At 33.8% G+C, this 19016-nt stretch overlaps 1 protein-coding gene and 2 long non-coding RNA genes across 3 annotated transcripts in view; 1 reads left to right on the forward strand and 2 right to left on the reverse strand.

Moving 5' to 3' along the window:
* The window catches only part of LOC125661919 (lysophosphatidic acid phosphatase type 6-like), a 60769-nt gene that overhangs the window by 13861 nt on the left and 27892 nt on the right, over positions 1-19016 (reverse strand). The window contains exons 5-8 of the mRNA XM_048894081.2: positions 17365-17526; positions 14187-14257; positions 10738-10838; positions 6895-6984 (exon numbers count right to left, since the gene is read on the reverse strand). Of these exons, the coding sequence (XP_048750038.2) occupies positions 6895-6984; positions 10738-10838; positions 14187-14257; positions 17365-17526 (424 nt within the window). The remainder of the gene's footprint in view (positions 1-6894; positions 6985-10737; positions 10839-14186; positions 14258-17364; positions 17527-19016) is intronic.
* LOC125658108 (uncharacterized) lies at positions 1791-4313 on the reverse strand. The gene is made up of 2 exons (XR_007363608.2): positions 3011-4313; positions 1791-2603 (listed from the first exon to the last, which is right to left on the reverse strand). It is a non-coding gene; the product is annotated as an uncharacterized LOC125658108 (long non-coding RNA).
* LOC125658107 (uncharacterized) lies at positions 3601-4769 on the forward strand. The gene is made up of 3 exons (XR_008797946.1): positions 3601-3738; positions 4310-4460; positions 4678-4769. It is a non-coding gene; the product is annotated as an uncharacterized LOC125658107 (long non-coding RNA).

Here is a 19016-nt window from a genome sequence, read left to right on the forward strand (position 1 = left end):
TGAATTATATAATCCTTTAATGGATCTGCAATTCAATATTCGGTCAAGCATAACACTTTGTGAGTTCTTTGGTATAGAGTGCCTGAGGTGCCTAATTATGTCTTGGCCAAGTTGTCCATAAGTCTTTTAATTTCATTGGTGTTTTAGTTTTGTGTCTTGCGTTTTTATTGGGTTTGGGATTTGTTCCCTCCAAAAGTGCTTTGTGTCAGTTCATTCTTTGAAATTTGAAGTGACCAGTCCATAGATCAGTATATAAGTTTTGAATTGACATAGCCCATACCGAAATGAGTTATAACTAAGTTATAACTAAAGTATAACTTAATTATACCTAGGCCTTGAGGTACAAAAAAGTTATAACTAAAAAGTAACTTTTCTGGACTTAACCATTTTCATGTATAACTAAAGTGTAACTTTTTGAACTTTGTCATTTTCATGTATAACTAAAATGTAACTTTTCTGGACTGTGTCATTTTCATGTATAACTAAAGTGTAACTTTTTGAACTTTGTCATTTTCATGTATAACTAAAATGTAACTTTTCTGGACTTAGCCATTTTCAAGCATATCCAATATTTATGTACCAGTTTTGGGACTTTGTCATTTGAGGGTGGGGGGTACCAATACTTTTTGACACTTTCATAGTAATTAACTGAATGTTAAAGACCTATCTCATGACCCTTTGGTCTGTGAAAATGTAGGTGGAGCCCAATCTAAACAGATGTTATTTACCTGGAGTGGCCAGGGTCTACCAAGGTGTTAATTGCTATATCCCATGACACTCTAAGAAATACAGACAAAACATGGTAGAAATCTACCTGTCCATGCTGTCTTGATATACACAGGACCTGTCTCAGGGACCTCTGCAGTTTCTGTGGTCATAGTGTAGGTTGTATTCCTACATGTAAGGGTAGATGACACACATTCTACACCCACCCCCTCTCTCTCTGTCATTGACTCAATGAATAATTTATGTTATAAATATAGAGGTATAAAAAATTCATGACATAAATTATTTCAATAAGTTATAAGTTTTAGAAATTATTGTGCAAATTATTGTTTGATTTCTGATTGTGTAATTTATAATACATGTATATAAAGGGGGGGGAAATACTATTGAAATTCCAGTGTTCAGAGGTCTTTTTAAAAACAATTGAATTACAAGAAAATAGCAGTTGTGGACAGGTCAATGCTATCAAAACTCTGGTATACTGGGCTTCCTCAAGATCTAAAGAATGCCTGTAGATACTGGCTGTTATTGTTATCAAAACACCTCTCTGGGGTAGCTGGAGACCAGTGTCTGCAGATGTCCCTCCACCTGAGATCTATTGTTAAATGTTTGATTGACAGGCAGTTTACAATTTTGGGGCATTATCTTAAAATTGGGTCTTTAACTGGATTGACTTATGTAAATTTTTAGTGATTATTCACTTTCAAACACTTCAGTGAACTGTGTCATTTCTTATTTTGCCACAAAAAAGCTAGTCAGAGGGAAATTTCAATGTTGAATTTTTAAATCTTTTTCTTTTGGGGATATGATTAAGGAATTGATCAGAAATTGCATGGAAAAATTACAAAATCCAGGATCCTTACTTATAGAATAATAAATGCATTGTGCGATCAATAAAACATTCTATATATTATATTTTTAATGAACTTTATACGCTGATACAACCCGTGAGAATTCAAAACACCATGTATGATGATTGTTGATCAATTACCACTAGGTGCTATTTATGGAGAATGGCAGGTCAAATTGTTTAATTGAAACGAATAATGAACTGAACACATGTATGAGATATGTCACAGTATTTATTAAAAATAAGTCCATATGGACTTCTGTTCCATGTTAAAAGAGACACTATTCATCAATTTAGGTATGCATAGTCTATCAAAATCAAATTAAGGCATATATATAAAAACGTCTTTTCCAAAAAAGTATCAAAAAATATTTCTATATTCAAATCTCATTGGTAAATGTGACACAAAACAAGGTATGACTGTTAAATGATGTCTCTGTTCTGGACATTGAACATGTTCATGTTATATTCCTGTTCAATCCTGTTAGGAACTGTGAAAACAAAACAAAGTTTTTCATTTGTAGTCATGTCCTGTTACTTTAACAAAAGTTTCTAATCTCCCAATGAACGTTTCCTTGAATCGAATTATTTTGTTGTCTCAACCTGTTCGTCCACAAGTAGTCTTTTGAAGAAAACCACACGGACCTACTCTCCAGCTAAGGTCAAAAGGACTGCTTGTTCCTCAGATTTCAAAGGTCTTTTACATAGGCTCCAATAACAGCAACCCTGTCTGTTCCCTTTCACTGCTGTCAAACTTCAGAGCTTGGGACAACGTCAGTAGCTGCTGATGAACACAAACCGCAAATGCTATTTGGGTTTCAATATGTTGGATGCCATGGAAAAGGCATCTCAATTATCCATTACAATCCTCAAAATAGAAACAAGATGAGCACCAAAGTGGTCCAAGATCCTCAACTTTTTCTGTCAGGTGTAGGATCATATATCAAACTCTTTGTCTCATTCTGAATCTCCGTCAACATATATGATATGGCAAGAAAGCAGGTTCTTCAGCAACATCTTGAAGCAACTAAAAACAAAACAAATATTGTAAAAGTACATAAATAGCACAAATGTTTCCATATAATGTTCGGTGCAACATGTCATTTGATAGGCTATTATATATATATCGATCATATAACCTGATATCTATAAATCACAATGTGACTGATGACGTAAAAAAGAAATAAGTAAATAAATCTGCTTGACATTGCATTTAAACATTTTACAATTTGAAGTCATTTCTGAGGGGAAATAAAAATTCACAAATAAAATGTAATAAATAAAATAATGGCTACATGCCGGGCTTGTAACTTACGATTATGAATATTGGATCATTTACAAGCATCTGAATATAATGCATAAAACGAAATCTAGGAACTTGTTACCTTTCAACTACATCAACAGTTACGGTACACAATCGTAACGAAAACTAACCTGGTTAAATGATTTCTCATGAAAGGCATCGATAATCATAATGGCGACAGGGCCAGCAGTTTCACACGCCACACTTCGATTGTCGAAATTTTCTGATGAAATGGTGTCTTTTCCTTGTTGCATTCGCCAAAGGGATACTTTGAGTGTTGGATTAGACTTATCGGCATGGAAAACCTGGTAGCTACCACGTTTGTGAGGGTACATAGCTTCGGAGCAGTGACGAGTGTTTCGCTTTTATTTCAATCTTTGTTTTTAAAATGGCGCCTTCTTCGTTTACATCCGGAATAACCGGAAGTGTGCGAATCGGGTATTTACGTAAAAATAAAAATACGTTTGATTGTTCCTGATCAATTTCAGCAAAACTGATGAATAACTAAAAAAAATCTCACGTATATACTTTACGATTTTTAATCATTTGAAGTCATAAAGGTTTTGAATTCCTTGATTCCGGTATTTCCTCTAATCGCTGATTGGTCAAATCGGCTCCGCTCTCCATTTTCAAACAAGATAGCGTCGGTTCAAGAAGGTGAAAGTTGAAAGGTTCTATTATTACTTTGTTCAACGAACCATGTATGCCCTTATGGAGTGGATAGAGGAAGAAAAGGTCAGCATCATAACCATATCACGCATCAAAGATCCAAGAAAGGAGTTTTGCCAGTATAAAGTTGGGGATTTGGTGAAAGCCAGCTGCCATGGCTTTTCTGGCGTGCATCCCGCCAAGATCTTAGGTAGGCCTTTTCAAGCAAGTTTCTGTTTACAATATTTACACAAATTTTGTCAGAATGTATTAAGTTTATTTTAACTTGAGGATAATTAAAACTGCAGTTGGACTATACAGTCCTACATATTAGCCCTTCTTGATTCCCTCCATTTTGTTGACAAAATACATATTCTTATGTGGACAAACATTTTTAAATAATAAAAGTACGATTATGAAAATTTACATGATTTAGAAATAAGAAAATGTGTTTATAATAGTATAGAATTTCCCTTCCCTAAAACTGAAAAAAATATTTATATCTTTAAGAAAATATTTGCTTGCCCTCTAGGCCTCTCCCGACTAGGGATAAAAAGGGTCGAGTAGGAAAGTAGGGAGAAAATTCTTTTTTATTCACATGAAGTTAAAAAAGCTATAAATTAGATAAGAAAATTTCGGAATGAGTAATAAAAAAAATGTTAACTGGAGGTTAAAAAAGTTTTTGAGTCTTTTTTTTTTTTTAATTTTTAATAATAATATTAAAGCTTTGAAATAAATGGATTGTGATTTTCTTTTATCTTGGCTTCTTTTTCTTATTCTAGATGATGGAGCTGATGCCTGGTAGTGGGATCTACATTTATCCCAAAGATATACAAGCTTTATATAAGCCAAAAAAAAAAAAACAAGTGGAACTTTTCAGGAAGGGGAACCTAACTGGTGCAAATGAAAAGACCATTTTAAACACTATTCCTGGTAAGAGATTATAATCTAATTAATAAATTCTTTATATAACACTAATAACAAATTGTTTAACTTCGAATAAGAATAATCAGTCGCCCACATTTCTTTCAATTTGTGAAGATGTATTTAAAAGGTGAAAACAAAAAAACTTGTAATTTCTGACATCCATCTTTTAAATTGGAGAATCAATGACAGTTAGTTACTAGAGTATTTTCTTTTTTATTTAAAGACGATGCCGGGATTCAGAGGCCATTGTCAAGTTTTCGATGAGGACCAAGATTAGTTCCCAAGTCAGCCTCCAGAACATGAAACAGACCTAGCTTTTATACATTCAGTAATGTGAGATATATATATATATATATATATATATATATATATATATATATATATATGGGATTCCCTTCATAAGGGATTGTCCAATTTTTAATGTGATAATATGTACAAAGAGTTAGTGATGAATATTTTATTTATATTTTTGTGCCAAACTTTATAAATGATTGATTGTTTGATGTTGGAAGAGAGAACCCAGATACAATGTACCTTGGAAGAGACCACCGACCTTCCGAAAGTAAACTGGGAAACTTTCTCACTTACCGGCGCGAGCGGGATTCGAACCCGCGCCGACAGAGGTGAGAGGCCATGTGATTTGGAGCGCGATGCTCTAACCACTCGGCCACCTTTATAAATGAAATTAATATACCAATAATAGTCGCTGTTTATAATCGGTAATGTCTTATTATCCCCATCATTTTTGTAACTTTTCCATAACTTTTGTCGGGTATAACTTTTTTGTAACTTTTCCATAACTTTTGTCGGGTATAACTTTTATGTAACTTTCTCCATAACTTTTGTTGGGTATAACTTTTTTGTAACTTTTCCATAACTTTTGTCGGGTATAACTTTTATGTAACTTTCTCCATAACTTTTGTCGGGTATAACTTTTTTGTAACTTTTCCATAACTTTTGTCGGGTATAACTTTTTTGTAACTTTTCCATAACTTTTGTCAGGTATAACTTTTTTGTAACTTTTCCACAATTTTTGTTGGGTATAACTTTTTTGTAACTTTTCCATAACTTAAGTATAACTTTTTGATAACTTTTGTGAAGTATAACTTTTTTGAAGTATAACTTTTTGATAACTTTTATGCACTTGTTGTATTCATGTTGAAATAAAAGATGATAACTTATACATGAGTATAACTTTTTTGTACCCGAGTTATAAGTAAAGTATAACTTTATTTGAAGAAGTGGTTCCAAACTCCGATAACTTAGTTATAACTTTTTTGTAACTTTTCTTAGTTACAAAGTTATAACTTAGTTATAGTTTTTTTCGGTATGGGAGACCTGATAGTACTACCTGAGACTGACTTTTCCTCTCAATTGGTAAGTTACAAAGTTTATTACTAATGATAATATACTTCTAATATATATCTAAAATGGTAAATCCTATAATTTTGCATTAAGATTAATTTCCTATGCACTTCATCCTGAGTAAAAGTATATAGTGAGAGAGAATCATTTATTTTAACTAATTGTCTCACTATGATGTATCTTAATTAAGGGCCATATTTTTATGATAATTACATTAGCAGCTAGTTGTAAGTTATTTGATTAACTTGCAGGTTTGAACTTTATATGGTGATCATTTATTTATCACATTGGCAGTTCACCATTGTATATATTGGCCTATTCCCATAGAATGGTATGTTCGAGTATTTTGAGTTACTGACTTAAATATTTCTCATAATGGATATTTTATATCAAAGTAATAACTGTAATGTTTATATTATGATAAGCATAAGTAAAGATTTTATCCATAGGCAAGAGTAAATATTGGGAGATGCATTTGTGTATCTAATGTTACATGTATAGCATTATGTGTAAGACAAAGTTATCTCCCTTGAAGTATGTAAATATTGCTACCATTAATTGTATATCAATTAGTCTGTAAAGTAATATTGTATTTTATGATTTATACATATGTTTGATTATTGTTATACAATTGTTACAGGGCTTTCTTTTCAAGCAACTTAATATATACTTTGCTGAATAAACGCCTTGTTCAGAACCTCAACAGGAGTTGGTCATCATTAACTATTCTCAATCAACACCCTGTTACAAACTCATAACAGTGATTCTGTTACAAAACATAATTATGACTCAAAATTTAACAGTGAATCTGTCACTAAACTTAATTATGACTCCAACCTCAATAGCGAATCCCTCACCAAACTTAATTATGACTCTGTCACAAAACTTATGACTCATTGAAATCTATACAACTTACATCTCAACAGCAAATCTGTCACTTTTAATTACATGCACAGATCTATTAAAATATCATTAATCAACTTTTCACAATGATTTTAAAATTTGATCTTTTATCAACACAATCTTAATTGTTTATTATCAATTAAAATGAAATTAAAAATTCATGGATGATTACCTTCTATCTGTGATGAAATCCTGAATGGCATTCCTGAATTGCTCTATCATTCTACCACTAGACAGTTTTGAACATATATCATTTTGGAGCCTGAAACACGTGAATAAGAATTAAAAATAATTTCCAATATTCTACTTGTATATGTAAAACCACGGAATTTTGCAAATTTCAAAACGAAATGTTAAATAATACAGATGTATCTAATAAAAGGATAATATCTTATATTGGCAACTACTTAATAAATGCAACACTAACAAAAAGAAAGAAAAGGCCCTACAATGCTACACATAATGAATGGCAATGCTACACACAATGAATGGCAATGCTACACATAATGAATGGCAATGCTATGCATAACATACAATTCTTTTAATAGCCTCTGTGCTATACTGTACTATTTTCACCCATGTAAGTCGATGGAACTACTCAAGTAATATGTTTAGAAAATGTACAGTAAAATATTAAAATAGAAATATCTTCATTACATAGGGCTTGAAAACTGGTTGCACACAAGTTGCATCAAACAGTATATTTTGGCCAAACTTATCTATGTCCAAAAGGGACACAACTGCCAGAAAAAAAATCAAGCAGACTTTCTGTGAATATGCACATCTACACAGCATGTCCATATTGAATACATGAGATTCTGTTCGGCGGTTTCAGAGGAGTACCAAATAGTATATTTTGGCCAAACTTCTATGTTCCAAAGGGGCATAACTCTCAAAAAAAAAATTAATCAGAATTTCCTGTAAATAAGCACTTGTGTAATCCTTATTAACTCATGAAATTCTGCTTAGTTGTTTCAGAGGAAATGCACCGACAAGAACAAGACTGACATAGGCAAAACCTCTAAGTTCAAAAAGGGGCATAACTCCCAGTAAAAACTTGAATCAGAATTTCCTGTGAATATGCACAGTAGTGGTAGTATATTGTTTACGCCCCTCTCGAGAATCTTTCACTCAAATGGAGATGTCACCATTGCTGGCGAACGGCTGCATAATCTAGGTGTATGCTCGGCACTTGTGGTCTTTGAGCATAGAGGGATCTTTATCGTGCCACACCTACTTCGACACAGTTTTTGCAACCTCATCTGAAGGACTGCCCCATTTAGTTACCTCTTATGACAAGCAATGGGTACTGAAGACCTATTTTAACCCGGGTCCCCACGCGTCTACACAATAATTCCTTATTAACTACACAGTTTCATGAAATTCTGTTGATCAGTTTCAGAGGAGTTGCACTAACAAGAATAAGACTGATGGTTAACTGTGAATTATGTCTCCCCTCTCTAAGGGAGACATATTGGTTTTGTACTTTCCGTTCATCCATCCATCTGTCCATCACAAAATCTTGTGAACGCTTCTCCTCCTATATGGCTTATTGGATAGACTTGAAACTTTGTACAATGCTTCATTGCCATTTGTATATGTGCATATTGTAGGGACAATATTTATAAATAATTAAGGATCCAATCATTTTCCTAAAAGTTAGAGTGGATCTTAGAGGGGTGGAGGATGTAAAATAGCTTGTAAACGTTTTTCCTCCTATATGGCTTATCCAATAGACTTGAAATTTTGTACGATACTTCAATGCCATTTGCAGATGTGCATTCTGCAGGGACAGGAGGATCCAATTGTTGTCCTTAAAGTTATAGTGGATCTGAGAGGTGGAGGGTGTAAAGTAGTTTGTGAACACTTCTCCAATGTGGCTTATGTGAGTTCATAATGTCTATGTTCCTGCTCATGCTTTGTTCTCAATACCATGCTGTACATTAAGGGAAGGAGGTTTCATTTGGAGCACTTCCAATTTGGGGAGCTGGGGAGACATTTGTTTTTCATAAAAAACAATCTTTAGTTCTTTGCAGTATAATCTGATACATGTACCAGCTGTCTAATCTAACATAAAATTTGTATGTGCCAGATCAGTCGAGTTTCATTTTACTGTATGTAAAATATATTGCGCAATATGATTCAATCTTGTTTGTAATATAATTTACTATGTAAAACATTATGACATCATTCACACTTATTTTTCATTTAAAATTCATCCAAAAATTGAATCAAAAGGAATGAATTTGATAGAAATGTTATTGGATTATAACATAACCTGGTACAAATCTGTCCAAATTACGTTATGTTAGAAATAATCACATTCAATAAATTACTCTTAAACATCATGGACGTCACATAGAATTATCAATTTACATTGCACAATATATGTACTTATATATAAAGATTTTTCAAAATTCCTAGATTTATAATTTATCATCTCCAAAGTTGCAAATAATGTTTCCATTGGTGAGAAATACATGATAAAGATCCTGAAGCATGCTACATGTACTTCACCTCCAAAGCATTTCATTTCGTGCAGACCGTTCAGCATTCCGGGCAAAGCGTTTATTGTTCCATGCAAAAATCGTTCCATACATGCTCAAGCCACGCCCATAGAAACGTGCAGACCATTCAAACCATGCCCTTAGATACTTACAGACCATGCAAAACATGCAAGTCATTTCGGTTTGGGATCTGAGACATGTGGACATTGTTGGGAATTCAAGCAATTATTTCAAAATTTCTCCAAGATGGACTTTTAACAGCGAAAATCTGCAAATAATCGAAACAAAGCTGTTGCAGTTTTGCATAATGCAAAGACTGACCTGAGTATAACTTGTATATTCTACGCAAATTCTAAGGTTGTTTTGAGGTCAGCTAATCTGGGTATTTAAAATTAACATTCATACAGAAGGTGTAAAAATCCACGGCTCGATCCCCCTGTGTTTATAATTTTGGTCTCTCAAAAATGAATGCAGTTTTCCTTAAGTTTAAAATTGAAGCAAATACAACAATCTAATTAAAATTACATATTAGATCCGATTACATACTCACATACATGTACATATACATGTAATTGAAGAATCTGTTGATCATTGCTGTAGTTAGTCATTATTTGTTTTATTTATTCATTTATATTTGATTTATTTCTCAATCTATTTATATTTGATTTATTTCTCAATCTGTTTCAATAATACGATATCTAGCTGCACCCCCATCCCCACCCGAGAAAATGTTTCAGTCTTGCCCGACGAGAAGCTTTTTCAAATCATTTCATCTGTTGTCAAACACGTACATGTATATAAAAATGTATAGGTTTATTTAACATCTGTCTTTGAGAAGAGGCCTGGGATGTACAAATAGAACATGCATTTTAACGATACTCAGATTGAATGTACAAAATAGCGACACAGATGTGACCATTTCATTTTCAGTTTGAATGAATTTAACAGAGCAATGAATCAATAAACATTGAATAATCAATATTCCATGACGCTACAATTTTTACATCTTTTCATTTTATTTCCAAAGTTAAAAAATATGTATTAATTTTGTTTTATCCAAGCATGTTCATAAATCATTAATCTAATAAGTAAACATGTTTACTGCTTCATACATGAGAACTCATTTTAAAATGGATCATTGAAATTATTTCTTGTTTAAACTAACACCAGGAAAAACCAAATAATGCTGACAAAATCAGAGCATGCAGGCCATGCGTACCATTTCGTGCAGACCGTTCACAAAGCATGCAAGCCACGCCTATAAAGGGGTCAGCATTTCGAGCAAAACGTTTCGTGCAAACCGTTCACATGCAATTTCGTGCAGACAGTTCTGCATTCCGTGCAAACCGTTCACGGTTCCATGCAAGAATCGTTTCGTACTGTTCCGTGCAAGTAGTATGCTTCAGGGTCTGTATATTCTAGTGACAAGGAAAATATCTATGTAACTCGACTTTAAACACCATTTCTGGATATGCAGTATCTTTGAATAAATCAAATAAAATACTTACTCATGTTGTCCTATGAAAGAATATTGAAACATTTTCACTGCATTGTCAGTTATCATATCTCTAAATGGTAACAAAATCTTCGGAATTTCAAGTCCATGAGCCTGAAATAAAGAGTATTAGACTCAATACATGAACAGCTAATGTTTGGGTTGAAAGGAGTTCGAGTCTTGCAAAATGTATTCCGATTTTCGTAATGTTTGCTTGCAAGAGTTATCATTCCTGTGGGACAGTATACACTGTATATGTTAATTAACTTCTGGACAGAATCTAATGTTGCATTACAAATAGTCACATTTAGAATTAGGCAGGTGGGAAAATTTACAAAGGACTATTCCATGCATCAGCGTATCATCAAATTTACAATTTTGGTAAAAGACTACCTGCTCTTTTTAAATATCCATTTAGTTTCAATTTAGTATTAATAACACTAAAGAAGATGTTATTTAAGTGTTTTACACATAGACACTATATCGTAAGTTTGGCCCAGCCCTGGGGTCAGAATACCTACCCCGAGGATCATGAAATTTACAATTTTGGTAGAGGCCTTCCTGTTCTACATTACTTTGCATTTAGTTTTTCTTAAACATATGCAGTTCTAGAGAAGAAGATTTTTTTTTAAATTGGTCAATTTTGGGCAGTTTTTGCCCCGCCCCTAAGGCCCCAGGGGTTCAGGAATCCTGAAATTTACAATTTATGTTCCCCTCATTCCAACGATGCTTCATACCAAATTTGGAAAGAATTGGAATGATAGTTATCAAGAAATTAAAACTGTCTATTGTTCACACATTTAATAACTGACCATTTTGGCCCAACCCCAATACCAAAACCCCTACCCCTGGGATCATCAAATTCACAATTTTGATAAAGGACTACCTGGCATGCTCTTTCTAAATATCTATTTAGTTTCAATTTAGTATCAAGAGCACTAAAGAAGATGTTATTTAAGTGTTTTGCACATAAACACTATATACCAAGTTTGGCCCCGCCCTGGGGTCAGAACCCCTACCCCGAGGATCATGAAATTTACAATTACGGTAGAGGCCATCCTGCTTTACATCACTATGCATTTAGTTTTTCTTACACGTGCGGTTCTTGAGAAGAAGAGTTTTAAAAATTGGTTAATTTTGGGCAGTTTTTGCCCTGCCCCAAAGGCCCCAGGGGTGCTGGAGTCCTGAAATTAACAATTTATGTCCCCCTTGTCCAAAAGATGCTTCATACCAGATTTGAAAAGAATTGGACAGGTAGTTATCAAGAAGTTATCAAGAGATATCGATGTTTGTAAAACACATAATTATGCCCCCGTTAGTGCAAAATTGAAAAGGGTTATACACATGCATCATTTGATTGATAGTAGTATTATCAATTCAAAATACTGAACAGACAATATCTTCCTATGTCAAGAGTGGATTGACCATGTGACCTAAAAATCAATAGGGGTCACCTTCTTCTGAAGATGTACCAGTGTACCAAATTTGATGTCTGTCAAGCAAAGGGTTCCCAAAAGATTGAGCTGACAGTATATTCCTATATCCCATTTTACTTTTGACCTTTGACCAAGTGACATCAAAATCAATAGGGGTCATCTACTCCTTAGAATGTACCAGTGTTCCAAGTTTGATGTCTGTCAAGATGTTCTCAAGATATGGAGCAGACAGTATATCCGTATGTCCAGAGTAGATTGACCCACCCTTGACCTTTGACTTTTTGACTTGAAACACATTAGGGGCCTTCTTCTACTCATAACCAACCCACATGTGAAATCATTACGATCAAGAGAATTTTTCTCAAAATATTGAGTGGACAACATGTGGTCTACCAACAGACCCGACCGACCAAAAGGTGCAAAGCAATATGCCCCTTCTTTGAAGGGGGCATAAAAATGTTCAATTGTTAACACATGACGACGGACGACAATATTATATCTTAATTATTACAATCAGTTACCTTTTTTGGCTTATCTTGATTAATCTTAATATTTTTTCAATATGCTACAACTTGTGATTTGAGCTGAAAATTTTCATATTTTCATTTTTAATATTTAGAATGCTTAACTAAGGCATTTCTAATGGTCAACAAAAATTTGAGTGTAAGCTGTCAAGGTATGTGGGAGATACAGAGCTCACAATTCTTTGTTATGTAAACAAGGTTTGGGCTACGTTTTTGATTACATGCATGTAGGTTGAATATACTAGTAAAAACTTTGTTTAAACCAGATTTTTGTCATTTAAAAGTTAATTCTGAACACAGTTGAATAGATTCTAATGTTTGGCACATCTTATTTTGGTTTAAAAATGTTATTTTCTATTAAGCAATCTATACGTAAACAAAAATATGGCACAAGCCTTGTTTACATTACAAAGAATTGTGAGTGCTGTATCTCACTTGTAATTCAACAACTGCTATTCAAATTTTGGTTGACCATTAGAAATACTTTAGTTAAAGCTGTATGACCCGATGTTCATGTATTATTTTTGTACATAATTACTTTAAAGCAGATTAATTACTTTATAAAGTTATTAACTTTCCCTTAATTACATGCTTGAAAACATCTGCATGTAAAAGAAAACAGTGAGAATATTATTTAGAAAGTAAATATAGTGGCTACATATATAAATCATCCCATAATAGACGTCTATAAATAGACCCACGTGCGTCAGGGGAATCCCAACATGAAAGAGCGTAAAACAAAAAATTACTAAGAGGAATTTTGATATTTTATTTCTATTAAACTTATGGTATGGCACTGTTATAACAAAATACACAGCTTTACACAGATAAGACCACCGATGATCTGAAAGTTTGAACTGGTCACGTGACTGTCACTTGAAATGGCAGTGACGCGGTTATTTGTAAACATCGATTTAAAATCAAATTATTTGGGTTAAAACAGGTGAAATAATTTATGATATGTCGTACAGTCTCATAACTACATACGTGCAATGATTTAATAGCGTTTTTACGAGATGGAAAAAAATATTGTAATTCGGACCATACAGCTTTAAGCATTGTAAACAATAAAAATGGAAAAAGAAAATTTTCAGCTAAAATCGTGTCCATGCCCCTTTAATGAAGAATTGATATTTACAATTCCATAAAGTAGCAGGACATAATGGAAAACATTTGCGAATGTTACCTTTGAGTTTTTATAACCAAATGCAGGTTCCAGAACATTTTTGAGTAATTCATGATCAAAGAAAGATAAGTCTTTAGACTTGGTGGTATTTTGTGGCTCTGATCACAACATTTTTATTGGGTACCAAGTACATGATAGAGTGCTAAGATAGCATGCTCAGCTTTCCTTGATTCTAAATGTATCCAAAAAAGTCCATTTCAATGTTTCTTAATTGACTAGAACATTAGAACACTAGAACTATTATATGCAAACAGTACACTGTGAACAACTTTAATTGCTTTTAATTTAGCATTAAAGGGTCACTTTCACCACCTACCTCTCTGGCTGCTAAGTCATCCCTGGCAGATATAAAGTGAATTTTGTTTTTCCATTCAATACCCTTTAGTCCTATTAAATAAAAAGAAAATCTGATTCAAGTAAACCTTCTAAATGAGAGAATGTTGGGTTTCCTATATGCCATATATCAACAGATAAAGACTAAAAGTGCACTGTTAAGGTACACGGTGTGCCGATCTACAACTGTACTACATGTACATCTTAATATCTATGTTTGTGTACTCAAAGTTACAAGATGTGACACTGCATATCATGTGCAATTCCTAAATAAGGCCACAATGAACTACGTTTGGGTCACCACACATCTTTCCCCTAAGATGCATTTACTAACCAAGGTTGAAGGTCCTAGGCCTAACAATTGTCAAGGTACGATCTGGACATATGTATATAGCCATCAAATTCTAAAATAAGGCCAGAACGACCCAATTTTGGGTCACAACACAACCTCCCTCAAGATGCATCAATTGACCAAGTTCGGTTCAATTAGGCTTTACAGAGTGTAAGATATAATCTGAACACAAACTGAGGAAGTCCAGGAGGCCACAATGACCTATTTTTGGGTCATAACACACATTTCCTTCAAGATGCATCAGATGATCATATTTGATAGTCCTTGGCCTCATAATATAAAAAATATGACCCACACACGTAAAAGCTAACAAATGAATGTATGGACACATAGACAAACACATGGTCAGCTTGTCAATAGATTGGCGTATAAAAAAGCAATGTTTGATTCATATCTTCCAATAGAAAACAAGTTTAGATGTGTTTGTGAAATGTAAGGAAAAAATTCTGACCTTTACTTTCCATTTCATCAAAATGTTTCTATTTTGTCCAATACAAAGTTGTGAGGAAAACCAAGTGGACATGCAGACAAACAAGCAGATACACAGGGCGAAAATGATATGCCCCATTGACCTTTGATATACAAGTAGGGGTAAAATGGCTAATGTTTTATTGATATAAACACGTCCCCTCCACGACTGGCCTACTATTTTTACATAGAGCAAAGTGTATACTATCACTATTTCTTTTATGTAACTTGACTCCAATTATTCAGGAAAATGTGTGCATATTTGCAAATTTAAAACTGGAGTAGAGCGCTTGTTATTTAAAGTGAATGCACTATCCATTATCCATTATATGACTGCACCTCTACTCTAATAGAGGATAAATTATATACTATATTTTAATACTGAAACAAACACTACTATATGATATAACTGTTAAAAGAAATTCAATTAACACCAAAATGATGAGTTATCCATTTTTGATTATGAGCATAGATCTCCTATTACACTATATGCACAATATGAAAGCAGTTCCAGAGATATTGAATAGGTCAAGTTTTATTTTATTAAGTCAAAATAAAAGACCTAGTAAAATGTCAATCACCATGGTATCACAATGAAATGTCTTGTCTTTATTCAAAATATGAAAGTCCTACCTTAAATAGTTCATAATATATTCAATAGGTTATATTTTCATAAAAATAGGTCAAACTCCAAGGTCACAAGGTTAGAAACTTTAATATGAAAAAAGGGTTTTGTCACATGAAATGCAATGCCATATATCACATATGAGAGGTTAAAGTTTTGAAATTTGGGTCAAATTTTAAGGCAGGGTGTGGCACTAAGGTATATGTCCAACCGACCGATTCTACTAAATGATAGGTTCGGTCGGGTAAAATGTTGGTTTACTAGTCCGACTGGTCATGTTGGAAAAAATACACAAAAACTTTTACTTTAAACCATAAGATATTCTATTCTTAACTAAATAATAACTGTAAAAACTTTGCAAACAATTTCACACTGCATAATGACATAACCTCTAATATTAAACACAGTTTATTTGAAAAATAATGTAAGAAAGTTTTTATCAACTTGATAAATTATGTCGTAAACAGCCAATTTTCAGTGTTCATATATTAGTGGGAATGTCTCTATTCAAATAAGATTTCTCATCCTCACATAAAGATGTCTCAAGAGAAAAAAGAAAGAAAAGTTCGAGTAAATTAATTTAAACTCTTAAGAATCGCCATTCATCGGTGTTCTGTTTGGAAAAATATATCAACCAAATTAATAAATTACAACATTTGACCTAGTTCCAAGTCTCAACTACTAATTTGCATCATAAATTGTAAAAACTGAAATACATGTACACGTATAGGAGTATAAAAATTGAATATATATTGTTTGAAACAGAAATTGTAATATCATGCAGATTTAGAAATTTTTAATTAATCAATCCTTCCACCACAAAATACAGTCCCTGTCAAACCCTTTCAAAATTTGAATTGACACAAAATGTTTTAACAAGATAGGGTTCAGTAATAGATGTGCAATATGTTTGCACCAATGGGATCAGTATTGAAACAGTAAATACTTAGTTGTAGCATCCTGCACACTTGTGCTCAAAAGCCCAAGAACTAACTTCCTTAACTGATACTACAACCTTGACATTTGACCTTGAAAAACAATAGGTCAATTTTCTCTCATCATGGTGATTAATGTACCAAGTTGTAAGATTCTAGCTCCATTAGTTTGGTCTGTATTTCCTATTAACTGATACTAGGGCCTTGACCTTGAACAACAATAGGCATCTTCCTCTCATCAAGGTGACCAAATGTACCAAGTTGAAAGATCCTGGAGCTTACGGTTCATTTTGCATTTTGTCTACAAGGTCCGGACAGATGGATGACGGTATACCATGATACATCCAGTCTTCAACGGGTGTATAAAAACTCGAGCTCATTTTACTGTAAATGGACTGAAGAATATCCGTAAATCATGAAAGCCCTACCTTAAATAGTTCTGGATATTGAATAGGCTTGGTTTACTTAAAAGTACTTCAAACTCCAAGGTCAAGGTCAAAAGGTTAAAAACTTTGGTATCAAAGAAATTGTCCTGTCATAAGGAATGTGCATATGAAATATGAGAGCCCTATCATAGCTAATTAAAAATTATGAGCAAGGCTAAAGTTTTTGAAAGAGAGGGCAAAATAATATGCCCCGACTATAATTGGGGGGGGGGGGGGGGGGGGGGATTTGGATATGATTCGGTGTGTCCTTGCTACTCTTCAAAAGAATTTACTGAACTTTTCTGTATATATTTCAAATATAAATGAAAACTTTAACCCTTTACAATGACACTAACCCAATGCTTTCTCTATCTCCAGTCTGTCGTCCATCAACTCAGGGATGTCAACACCCTCTACAATGGCGGACCTGTTGACTTGCCTGAGTACTGGACATGTGTGAGGATTAGGAAACAGGTGTTCCTCATCCTGGATGGCAGTGAAAAACTGGACCTTCCGACCTAAATGTAACATGATATATACATTATGTGTACCGCTGTCACATGGTAAACCTTCTGGACTTTCACCCTGGAATGTTCATTACATAGTAAACATTCCATCTTGGATACTAAACTATATCCCCTATGGAAAGTTTACAATAGAATTCTGCATTCTACCAAATGGAACCCATAGAGCATACTAGTGTACATCGATAGTCTGAAATTGTAAACAAATATAGAAAACATTTACAAAGAGCACAAGAGGCCCATGGGCCACATCGCTCACCTGAGTCATCTTGGCTCATATTTAAAGATTATACTATATATTCGCATGTGAAACTTTGATTCCTATTGTGGCCCAAACCTACTCCCGGGGGCCATGATTTTTTCAAAATTGAATCTGGACTATGTCAGGAAGCTTTCATGTGAATGCTTCCTTTTCACATGAAAAGGAAGCATTCACATGAAAAAAATCACTTTTCTGGCACAGTGATTATTCAGAAGATTTTTAATGATTTTCCTCATATATTTGTATGTAAAACTTTGATCCCTTTATTGTCACCTCATCTTACCCCCGGGGGCCATGATTTTAATAAACTTGAATATGCACTATGTCAAGAAGTTTTCATGTAAATTTCAACTTTCTTGGCTTAATAGTTTTTGAGAAGAATTTTAAAGATTTTCCCTATATGTTTGTATGTAAAACTTTGATCCCCTATTGTGGCCCCATCCTACCCCAGGGGTCATGATTTTAACAAACTTCAATCTGCACTATGTTAGGAAGCTTTCATGTAAATTTCCACTTTCTTGGCTTAGTAGTTTTTGAGAAGATTTTTAAAGATTTTCCCTATATATTTGTATGTAAAACTTTGATCCCCTATTGTGGGCCCCATCATACCCCCGAGGGTCATGATTTTAACAAACTTGAATCTGCACTATGTCAGGAAACTTTCATGTAAATCTCAGCTTTTCTGGCTCAGTGGTTCTTGAGAAGAAGACTTTTAAAGATTTTCCCTATATATTTCTATGTAAAACTTTGATCCCCCATGGCGGCTCCATCCTAACCCCGGTTACCCTGATTTCAATAAACTTGAATCTACACTATATCAGGAAGCTTTCAGGTAAATCTTAGCTCTTCTGGCCCTGTAGTTCTTGAGAAGATTTTTAAAGATTTTCCCTATATATTTGAATGTAAAACTTTGATCCCCTATTGTAGTCCCATCCAATCCCTGGGGGACATGATTTTAACAAACTTGAATCTGCACTATGTCAGGAAGCTTTCATGTAAATTTCAGTTTTTTTGGCCCAGTGTTTCTTGAGAAGATTTTTAAATGACCCCACCCTATTTTTGCATTTTTGTGATTATCTCCCCTTTCAAAGGGACATGGACCTTCATTTGAACAAACTTGAAAGCCCTTCACCCAAGGACGCTTTTGGCCAAGTTTGGTTGAAATTGGCTCAGTTGTTCTGGAGAAGTCGAAAATGTAAAAAGTTTACAGATGGACTGACGA

Source organism: Ostrea edulis, chromosome 8 (genome assembly GCF_947568905.1).
Source record: "Ostrea edulis chromosome 8, xbOstEdul1.1, whole genome shotgun sequence".
NCBI lineage: Eukaryota > Metazoa > Mollusca > Bivalvia > Ostreida > Ostreidae > Ostrea > Ostrea edulis.